The 10,627-nt window shown below is 36.8% G+C and overlaps 2 protein-coding genes across 2 annotated transcripts in view; one reads left to right on the plus strand and one right to left on the minus strand.

Moving 5' to 3' along the window:
* Positions 1 to 1,570: 1,570 nt before the first annotated feature.
* Positions 1,571 to 7,519, plus strand: LOC101313444. The gene is made up of 11 exons (XM_004305643.1): positions 1,571 to 1,739; positions 1,819 to 1,904; positions 2,003 to 2,141; positions 2,506 to 2,626; positions 2,736 to 3,164; positions 3,262 to 4,590; positions 4,959 to 5,017; positions 5,126 to 5,180; positions 5,417 to 5,455; positions 5,582 to 5,680; positions 7,425 to 7,519. Exons 1-11 carry the CDS (start codon positions 1,686 to 1,688, stop codon positions 7,517 to 7,519), a joined length of 2,505 nt encoding a protein of 834 aa, XP_004305691.1. The 5' UTR covers positions 1,571 to 1,685.
* LOC101293989 (condensin complex subunit 1-like) overlaps positions 6,916 to 10,627 on the minus strand; it is an 8,117-nt gene continuing 4,405 nt past the window's right edge. The window contains exons 9-17 of the mRNA XM_004303552.1: positions 10,232 to 10,454; positions 10,051 to 10,150; positions 9,821 to 9,936; positions 9,681 to 9,738; positions 9,003 to 9,154; positions 8,711 to 8,912; positions 8,124 to 8,288; positions 7,951 to 8,043; positions 6,916 to 7,304 (exon numbers count right to left, since the gene is read on the minus strand). Of these exons, the coding sequence (XP_004303600.1) occupies positions 8,009 to 8,043; positions 8,124 to 8,288; positions 8,711 to 8,912; positions 9,003 to 9,154; positions 9,681 to 9,738; positions 9,821 to 9,936; positions 10,051 to 10,150; positions 10,232 to 10,454 (1,051 nt within the window). The 3' untranslated portion in view covers positions 6,916 to 7,304; positions 7,951 to 8,008. The remainder of the gene's footprint in view (positions 7,305 to 7,950; positions 8,044 to 8,123; positions 8,289 to 8,710; positions 8,913 to 9,002; positions 9,155 to 9,680; positions 9,739 to 9,820; positions 9,937 to 10,050; positions 10,151 to 10,231; positions 10,455 to 10,627) is intronic.

Here is a 10,627-nt window from a genome sequence, read left to right on the forward strand (position 1 = left end):
TCAGTTAACTTAGTTCCAAGAATAGTCCCGTGACGAAATTCATCTTCTTTCAGTCTCTCATGAGATCTCGTCTCTTACGGCTTATTAGTTCTTCACTCAAATATGGGTAATTTGCTTACCCATGATCTGTGTTCCATCATATACCAATCAATTTTCCTCTTCATATTCATTGAATTGTAGAGCCAAATTCACAGAAAGAGAAAGAGAGAATCAATACGGACTAAGCAATCGAGCCAAGCAAGACAAAGGTGAGTTTTATAACTTTCATTCGATTTGACGATTTTGATTAAATCTGTTATATAATATGAAAGCGAGGAGTATGCTATTAAGATATCAGATTCATATTGTTCGAATTTTGTGAATGGTGCAGGAGGATAACAGTGTGTGGATCTCAATTGAACCTTGTTGCAGGGTTTAATCATACTCATAGTAAAACGCTATTATATTGGATGCGCACCAGGAGATTCCAATTGGCTTGATTATTGAACATATGGTGAGATGAGGTTGAAGTGAGAGACATTAACATATATGGTGAAGTTTGCATTTGGTGGAGGAAATGTACATATGTGACCAAAGCATGATTGATATATATTATCCATCTATAGTTCTATTGTAAAGCTTGATTATCTTTGGTATTGTAATCAACTTCTTCTATGTTTCATGTGATTGAATTTACTTGTATGTTTCAATAGATCCATTCGAATATACTTGTTTGCCTTGATTATAATCATCGTTTGCCATACTCACGTGCTTTGGATACAAGAAGTTGCAATCTTTGCATCTCCCATTCTCCCTTGATACAGTCTTTACCCAACCCAGTCTTTGTTTATCATGAAATAATTCTCTCTAGGGTTTATGTGGTGAAAATGATGAACTAACGATAGCTGACAGTAGAGATAGAACTAACGGGAGGTCGATAATCTTTTTTTTCCTTGAAGTAGGCTGATTTATTGTTGTTTATTTACCTTAAAATGACGTGTCAAAAAATGTGCACATGGTGTCTTTTCCTTGGTTGAGAGGATCACTAGACAATGACACGTGGTGCTACGGTAACATTGAAAAAAATTTCTTTTAGTTTTAAATCTTTGAGATCTTTTTGCTACATTGGTTTTGGTTTTTTAGGCAATTACAAAAAAGATTTCATCAAAAACATCAACACGCCTGACTTTCGAATAGTAAATATATGCATCATTTTTCGGTTTTTCCTTGTTTTATTTGAAGGTTGATAATAGATTAGTTTTTTTTTTTTTTGAAGTACATTAATGGGTAGTGGGGAGTTTTTTGTTATAGTTATAAGTCTTAACTTCCAATATATCCACTTTTTATAATTATCTGCACTGTTATTATTTTTTATTTTTATTTTTTGCTTTTTATTATAATAACTTAGTTGTTTTAAACTTTTCATTAACTTATTAAAAATAATTTAAGCAAAACATAATTTGATAAATTCCTTAAACGCATGGTTTTATAGCTAAACCCAACTCACTCGCGAGTGCGGATAATAAGCGATTATTAATAAAATGAAAACTTGAGGGGCAAAATTACAGCAGAGTTTTTTGTTTTGGTCTGAAACAAAAGCCAGCAAGGCAAAAGAAGAACACAAGTAGAAGAGAAGAACTGGAAAACCAAAGCAGCTAACAAATTACAGCAGTGTGTCCCTCCTAATTTTGCAGTAGACTGCTTCCATGGCTTCTCCTCCTTCCTCTACTGAAACCGACAGACCGCATTTCAAGCCTACCGTAAGTACCATCTCTTCTTCCTCCTTATCAATTTCACGTCTTTACATTATCCATTTGATTTTGCTTTCAATTTCGGAAGGTATCTCTCTACGATTGGTGGCTCGTCAAATCCCAAGACAACCACGGAAACAATAGACTCGCCGTCGCCGGCGTTTCTTCCGCTCCGTGAGTTGAATTCCCCTCATTTCTGTTCTAGGGTTTCATTTGTCCGTACTGTTAATTTGGGATTTTGAATTTTTGGTTGCAAATTCGTTCAATTTCAGGCAAGAGAGAGTGTTTTACTCTGCGCCCATATGTAAAAAACACGATGTTTTCACCCTGGAGACAACCGATGGTGTAATCATTAGTCTTAATGGGACTTTTAACAAGCAGCAGGCTATTGCAAGTGGGTTTCCTGATGAGGTACTAAAGAACCCATCTTTTTTAATTCTGGTTTTCCATTCCTAGTCAAAGTTGTTGAATGTTGTAATTGAATTGTTATTCAAAAATGTGGCTTTTGAGGTTTAGTAGTGAACAAGTGTCAGTTGGGTTAACTGACTATGAAATGACTGTAGCTGAGTAGTTGTCAATCATTTTGGGCCGATAATTTTGTTTTGATGGTCTGAGGAATCCAGAAGGCAAAGCAAATGCATTTTACAAGTATAAGAGCACAGTCTAGCCATTGTTGCTACTTGTTTTCCTGATTCACAAAGTTAAACTTGCATCTTTTTTTTGTGTAATATGTGTTGACCTTCGCAAATTGATGTTTGCCTTTGATCTTACACAGGTTGCCATGCATTTTCAATTGGGATTTTATACAGGCTGGGAAAAAGGTGTTGCAGAGTTATTGGAACAAGATTTTGACACTACTGGTGTTTCTGGAAGAATATCTGATTCGGGTTCAGAAGGTTTACATATTGATGCTACATTTACTGTGTAAAGTTCTTTTTCATGCCTAAAATCTCGCATACTAGCTAATTATCATCATTCTGAATCCTTTCTGTTTATGTGGAGTAGGTCCTACTTCAGTGCGTTTTTCTCAAGAAGAAACTCGAACTCCTTATGAGCATGTTGGATCAACTTATTTTCAGTGGATTGGTAGATCAAAGAATCTGGAAGTCAATCAGAAGAACCCAATGTCTGTATGCTCTATGAAGCATAAAAGTGCTAAGTTGCTTCCTTCATTAGATGCCTTTGAGAATGTAGGAGAAGCGTTAGGTGCAGCTGTTCAGTCAGGGGGTGGAAATAGTGAAGCCAAGAGATGTCTGAGCAATTATATACACCGGGTGAGCAGATTTTTGTCAGAGTTTTGGAGCAAATGGATGAACCAGCAAATGGTTGGCAATGGTTTGAACTCCGAAAATAAGACTACTGACTCTGTTCTAACAGTATCAAAAACTGTAAACAATTCTTTACAAACTGATGAATGTGAAGTAGGAGAGAAAGGTATGTACCATCCCTCAAATTCTGCCTAAGATTTTGTAGAACTAGCTATCTGAAATGTCATTTTGATAATTGTTTTCTTTCTGTGGAGTGGTTGCAGGCGTGGAAAGTTCTTGTCTAACTTCTTTGCATCTTTCTCTAGAAGAAGGTTCACATGAGCAAGTGTCTTGTGAAGAGATGTGTGATTCTGAATTTCCGGAACAGTTGTCTTCAAGGCAGTCCTTGAATAACTCACCTAATGACATGGTTAACCATGCAGTTGAGGAGGAAACAGACACAGAGGATTTCATATCAACTGCTTTGCAGTCTATTGGGATACCAAGGACTCTAGAAGAAAATGAGAAGAACCCAGAATATGGATGCTCAATCAAGCTTAGTAGTACAAGTTTTAGTGCTTCAGTAGATGTAGGTGTAGTAGCGTCAGGTGTAACAATTCCGTTGGCGGGTGAAATTAATGTATCAAAGACATGTCCGAGAAATCCTGGAGGCAGAGTATCTGGAGATTTGTCAATAATTACAAGAAGCAAAGGTGAGACGAAGCAAATTGTTGGCAATGGATTGAACTCTGAACAAAATACAGTGGACTCTGTACCAGCAGTTGAATCAGTGAGCACTACTTCACAAAGTGTGGATTATGAAGTTGGAGGGAGACAGATGTTTGAATCGTTTCTCTCTTGTTGTCAAAGGGCTGAAGGTCTAATTAATTCTAGTCCAACTTTTGTGCATTTTGCTCGCGAAACTCCTAATGAGAAGGTCCATTGTGAAGATAGGCTTGATGTTGAAGGTCCAAAACAGATTACTACAAACCTGTCCTCAGATAGCACCATTGATGACTCAAAAGTTGATGATTTAATGAACCATGCTGCTGAAGTGGAATTAGACATCGAGAATATTGGATTAACTGAGTTTCAGTCTTTTGGGAGACCACAGACAAGAGAAGAAAATGAGACTGCAACAGAAGCCCTTGAGGTTCAAGAAGAGGTGAACAGTAAAAAAGAGGTATCTCTTTCCGCTTTAAAGGCGAACACAAAGAAGAAACACGTATCTGCTTCTTTGGAGGGGAGCAAGAAAAGAACATCAACTCCTTCGACTCTGGAGGTGAACAATAAAGAAAAGGTATCTCTTTCCACTACGAAGGTGAACACAAAGAAAAGAAAGGCATCTCCTTCCACATCGAAGGTGAGCAAGAAAAATAAGTTGAGTCCTTCGACTCTGGAGGTGAATAAGAAAAGAACATCAACTCCTTTGACTCTGGAGGTGAACAATAAAGAAAAGGTATCTCTTTCCACTACGAAGGTGAACACAAAGAAAAGAAAGGCATCTCCTTCCACATCGGAGGTGAGCAAGAAAAATAAGTTGAGTCCTTCGATTCTGGAGCTGTATAGTATTATTTCTCCAGAATCTTTGAGTACCGGGCGGTCAAGATCAGGTGAGTGGACTTCACACACCCAATATGATGATCTCTTACATACAGACACACATGTGGTCTACTTCGTTTTCCTTTCTGTTTTGTGTTGGTTTGGCTAATAGTTTAGATGAATGAAAACAGGTATTAGTGAGCCCAACATGGTAGCCATATTTTCAATCAGTCAATATATGAGCGGACATCTAAATGTTAATAGGATGGTTTATAGCATTTCAAACATGTCTTTCTTTATTTTGTACACTATTCAAATGGGGTTAAAAAAATGACATTGTATGATTTGACAGAAATTGAAACATCAACGGGCAATATGCCAATATGTGCTGTTCTGTTTCATTGAGTTTTGGGTGCTCAGTTAATTGCTCATGTTGCAGGCAGACTATTGCTACGGCCCTTAGAGTTCTGGCGCAACCAGTCACCAGTTTATGACAAGGTGCCTTATGATCTATTTTTACTTTCGTGTGTGTGGTTTGATGACTATTGTCTCTTGAGCTTTAGCCTTAGTGACGCATTGACTCGGTACCTCTGATGGTATATTCAGGATCATGGAGTTATTGGGATTCAAGAAGAGGTACCTAGAGTAACACGTTCAAGAGGTTTGTTTCTTATAAACTGTATTGAACTGCTTGCTTCTCTTTACACCTTGTATATGAATGAGAATGTGCTTACTGGATATATACTACATTATCTGCATCACCGCAAAATAGGGATATTGAACCCATTGTAACTTAATGCTTATGATCTTAACTTTTTTGGAATACTTGTGTCCTCTTATGTATTTTTTTATTTCTGGCAATACCTGCTGATGATGATATGTTTCACCTGTTCATAGGCAGTTTATCAAAGCCGCGGAAAAGAAAAGGCAATGGAGGTTGATTTCTTGGCACTTGTTTCTTACCTTGAGCAAGTGTAGTAATAAATATAAGTTGAATATAGTATCAGTTGAAGTTCAAATTACCCTGACCAGCATCAGCAATAGACTTCCACAAATTTGCAGGGCGGCATAGGAAATTTCGAGGACTTTTGTATGATGAAAGCTCAGAGCACATAGCGCCACTCTTTAGGGGATGTTCACAACATAGGGAGATATACTTTTGTAAGTCTAACTACAGGACAGCTCATTTCCAAAAAAGAAGAAAAAGAAAAGAAGAATAAGAAAGCTGAAGTTTCTTGAAGGAGATGTATTGTTAAGAGGCTGCCCCATAAGTGATATTTTTAGCTTTTGCTTCATACGATAGGTATAATGTGTATATACGAGTTGATGTAATGCAAGTTCTGCTGAAACAAGGTTTGCCTGAGTTTGTCAATTGTATAGTTTTACTGATATTCAAGCACTTGAGCACTTCATAGATTCCAGGCTTCCAGCTACATTTTGTTCCTATTGGGGGTTGGTGATCACTAAGGGATATTCTGGAAAATGTAAAGAATGGAGGCTGTTTGACAGAAAATTTGAAAATTGATTAAAGACGGCAGTCGAAATTAAGGACTTGGTTTTATTGGTTGTCTTCGAACCAAACACTAACTGAATCAATGGCACCGCTTTTCTTTTTACCAAAACCAAAATTGGTCAAAATTTGAATAATAAGCATTTTGGTTAATTTTCGTTTCAGTTGGTTCCAATTACATTGACACTAACAGAAATGTCAACTAAAAAGTTAGGAACTAAAAAGAAGCTAGCCTGCAGCAAGCCTTTTCCATAAGCAGCTGAAGCTGAAGGATGAGCCACTAAGTTGGTATTCATGTTCACATAGCACACCCTTATAGCTCGGCTGTTCTTGTAACACCAAGCATACATCCTCATAAACGGACATACTATCCCCAGAAAAAGACTCAAGCTGTCTGGCCACCACTTTGGCATCAGCAGCATCAGTCACAGCGAAATGAACTGCAACTTTGAAACTTCTCCACAAGTTCCGAGGACAACAGTCTTTGTAAAAGACCAGCACCACCTGCAACCATGATGCCCCAAGCATCTTTGATGACAAATCCAAACCCTCATCATCTGTTTTTTTTATTTTCAAAACTCTATTTCTCAGGCTTCCAAACCAACGTATCAGACACCACTCGTTGACTAAGAGGACGATGAGAATGGCTTCAGCTTCCACCCTAGAGTTTTAATTTCTCTTAACTCTCTCTAAAACAAGGTCTTGAGGAGCGCACACGCACACACAAAAAAAAAATTCTATATTTTTCCAAAGATTAAAGAAAAAAGTTACAATGATGATAAGAATGGCTTCAGTCCCACCCTAGAGTTTTAATTTCTCTTGACTCTCTCTCTCTAAAACAACGTCTTGTGGAGCGCACACATACACACACAAAAATCTATATTTTTCCAAGATTAAAGAAAAAAGTAACAATGATGATAAGAATCATTCCCCTCGGATTATACCTTCTCTGTCAATGTCTGAAATCTGCAATTTTCATAACCTAAGCAAGTATGACGAGTGTTGTTTAGTTAGGTATGGAAAACAAGAGGATATAGTTTCATAATAGATGGATGTTGTTACGTACTACAAAACGATAGAAGCTTTTTATATATACAGGACTAGAAGCAAAGTTGGGTCATACAGAAGTCACGTTTAATACCAGTATGATATTTGGCTTCCCTTAAATTGTTACAGTGATGACGGCATATATAACAAACACTTCAAGCAACTCAGACTGCAAACTAAGACTCCTACTCACAGTTGATTTGTCTGAAGAACTTTGACTGATTCTACCTGCATAAAATAAAGGAAGTTAGGTTTAAGCCAGTCGATGAAAACACTGCCCACTACAATCTGTTTTTTAACTTTTCAAAAGTGAAATATAAGTGTTATTTTGTAACGTGTATTTTGCAGATAAGACAACTAAGTGTCTCGCTTTTACAGAAATTCAGAATCAAACTGAAATAATACTACCTGAGGTCCTGAATGCTAACACGGAGTTTTTATAGAAGTTTTAACCAGACCAATGTAACATCCAAGTTTTATGCCAACTAATTTGGATGGTGGCAAGCCAGCAATACACTTGTAGATTGAAATGAAAACTGCAGAGAACATTCTATATTTGCATTTTACCAAATCATATCAGTCCATTCATGATCTATATGTCTGTGAGTGGCATGGTCTCTTCTCATTCTAAGGTTACCATACGATTATTTGCTTATTACATCGGGAACCACAGAACAAAAAACACTTGCTATTTGTTGGTAATTCATCTTGCAAATATGTGTGTATATATATGTGTGTGTGTGTGTGTGTGTGTGTGCGTGCGTGTGCGTGTGTAAAAGCTATCAAAACAGAAACCTTCAAGAATGCTGCTTTGATTAGCCAAACACATTACCACGCACAAGCTAAGAAATAACGAACACAAGAAAAATCTAACCTTTGCTTTGACCTGGTGTTTCTTCTTGATGATGCAGGCAAATGACTTTTTCGATCTTTCATGTGCTAGTCTTAGATCCAGCTTTTAAGTCTCCTGCCAATATCAGTACCTTAGAGGAGATGAGCAATAAAATCAAAATGTTACCAAAATATACAGTCAGATGAGGTTTGTACCTCTCAAGACGACATTTGGTGACTGAATTTCAGTATCATCCGGTTCTGATTCTGACAAATCACTGGAAACAACAGAATGTTCTTGCGACTCGACATGTGCAGTTTTTGACGTCTCATTCACAGAATTGGTCATCCCTTCATTACATGGATCAATGACTTCACCATCTGTTCCACCACCAAGAGAGGTGCATGCAATCAATACTTTAGTGCAAAGAAACAAGACACAACCTTTTATATTCAGTTCAACATGCTACATCAATGACCTCCATCAAATAGTATGCATGCCATATCAATGACTTCAATCAAAGAATATTACAACCAAAACAAAAACAAAAACAAAAACAAAAAAGCCCTTGTAAACTGTGGACGACCCAATATTGATGGACGGCCCTCAGATTCCAAACCTTACTCAGAAATGACCAAAATTGCACGAAAAGTACCCACAGTATAATCTTAGCCTAAGAGTTGCATGTTTGTGTCTCTAGGATAATGCTAACCTCACACTTTTGTGCTGATGGAAAACTGATTGTAGTAAACACGATTGGTAAGCACATTAATTTGATTAAGCATAAGTTGATCACACTGACCTTCATCAATATCTGATTCTATATTAGCCTCGCCAGCATTCCTAGTAACCACAAAATCTTCCATACTGTCAATCTTCTGTTGATGAATTTGGGCATTCTTTGCTGTCACTTCTTGTTCTTTCTTTTCCAAGTGAAACTTATTTAGCTTGTCCTCAAACTCCTCAATGCACAGTTTAAGTTCAGGCTTTGCAAACTTCTTGCCCTATTTCATCAGATTAGCATAAGAAGAAATTAAAAATACAACAAATATGATATAAACATATAATGAGCAATAAGAGCAGATAATTCATACCTTGTTTATTATGGACTTGAAATGGTCCATCACAGAATCCTCTGATAGGACGTGTTCATATGTCTTGAATGACTCCATAAGCTTCTTCATTCCCTTTTCAGTGAATGCCAGCTGAGAGAGGCAATAAGAAATATATTCCCATTGTCTGACATCTGCAGCCATGAGTAGCCCATTAGCAAAAACTATTTTTATTAGTCATGAAGCTGAAAACATCAACAATAACTTATCTTGTAAGGGACAAAATACCAAGAAAATGATGAATATGTGACTGAAATTTAGAGAATAATGATTTTAAGGTGAGGGTGATAGGTAGCTTCCATATCTCACACATGATGTTGCAAAAAATAATAATAATAATAATAATAATAATAACAATAATAAAATTAAAAAGGGAAAAAAGGGGGGGGGGGTGGTGGAATATACAATATCTAGATTAGTAGATGAAGTGCATTTGTCTATCATAGCCTCTGTCAAGACTCAAGAGCACTCAACTGAGGTGCATTGTCAATCCAAAAACTTGCAACAAAAAAATTATACATGAGTGCCGAACACAACTAAAGGTCGTTGTGTCTATACAATTTTACACCTTCAGTTGTAAGACTTTTTAGTTTGCATATGACAAAATAGGGAGTCTCAAAGGAAAAAAAAAAAAAAAACAAGAGTGAACTGATATCTTACCTGTAACTCCACTGAATCTATTACAAAGCTTTTCAACAAGAGACTCCATTTGTTTGTCCTAAAAAAAGAAGGTTAAAATTTACCATGAGGTAATAATAGAAAACAGGAAATAGCAAAAGGAACTGAGTTGTCAATTATACCTTCTTGATAGAACCAATCAAAAACTGCATGATGTTGCAGAAAGATTCTCTCTTCAGATTCTGGTTGGATAGTTTCCCAAGTATATCTGGAAGTAGATTATATATTGGATTGCTCCCTGATTGGTGTGAACCGAAAAAAAAAATCTTTCATTAGAAGAAAACAAAATAATACGAAAGCGAAAGTGATGGTACCAGAATAAACATGATATTGAATGGATATCAAAGTTTACCTTTTTTAGATAACTCATTAAAGAAAAGCTTAGCCAGATTTGAAATCCTCTCATCTTCATCTTCTAATCTAATGGCCATTTCATTTATGTAACCTTTGACCTGATCAAGATATAGCCAGAATGAGAACTCACTATCATAATAGAACAAAAAGAACAAGAAGCATTGCCAAGCCTTTCAGACCTTCATCATGTCATTTAGTATGAGGTGTGAAAGCACCAAAACAGCATTCTTCCTAACCGAAACTGAAGGATCCTTTAACCTGGAATACATATTCTCTGTCCATGGTTCTAATAAATTAGGGAACCGAACTGCCAAATCTCCAAGACAAATAGTGCAATTGGAACGGACAATTTCTGATGGTGCACTCTCCACAACTGTGAAGAGTAGCTGGAGATTTGTGTCACTGGAAATTATACGTCAAATGTCAGACATAATGTATGATTGTTCTAAGAAAACAGGCATGCATATACATTCACATGTACACACACCTATCCACAAGAACACACACATATAGAGAGAGAAAGAGAGAGAGAGAGAGAGAGAGAGAGAGAGAGAGAGAGAGAGAGAGAGACGTAG

This window comes from Fragaria vesca, linkage group LG6, assembly GCF_000184155.1.
Source record: "Fragaria vesca subsp. vesca linkage group LG6, FraVesHawaii_1.0, whole genome shotgun sequence".
Lineage (NCBI taxonomy): Eukaryota > Viridiplantae > Streptophyta > Magnoliopsida > Rosales > Rosaceae > Fragaria > Fragaria vesca.

Bases quoted from the DNA above. Each gene is read 5' to 3' on its own strand.
- LOC101313444 (XM_004305643.1), top strand. From the start codon at position 1,686: ATGGCTTCTCCTCCTTCCTCTACTGAAACCGACAGACCGCATTTCAAG. The intron at 1,905-2,002 runs GTGAGTTGAATT...GTTCAATTTCAG, and splicing joins GCCGGCGTTTCTTCCGCTCC to GCAAGAGAGAGTGTTTTACT. The intron at 3,165-3,261 runs GTATGTACCATC...GAGTGGTTGCAG, and splicing joins ATGTGAAGTAGGAGAGAAAG to GCGTGGAAAGTTCTTGTCTA.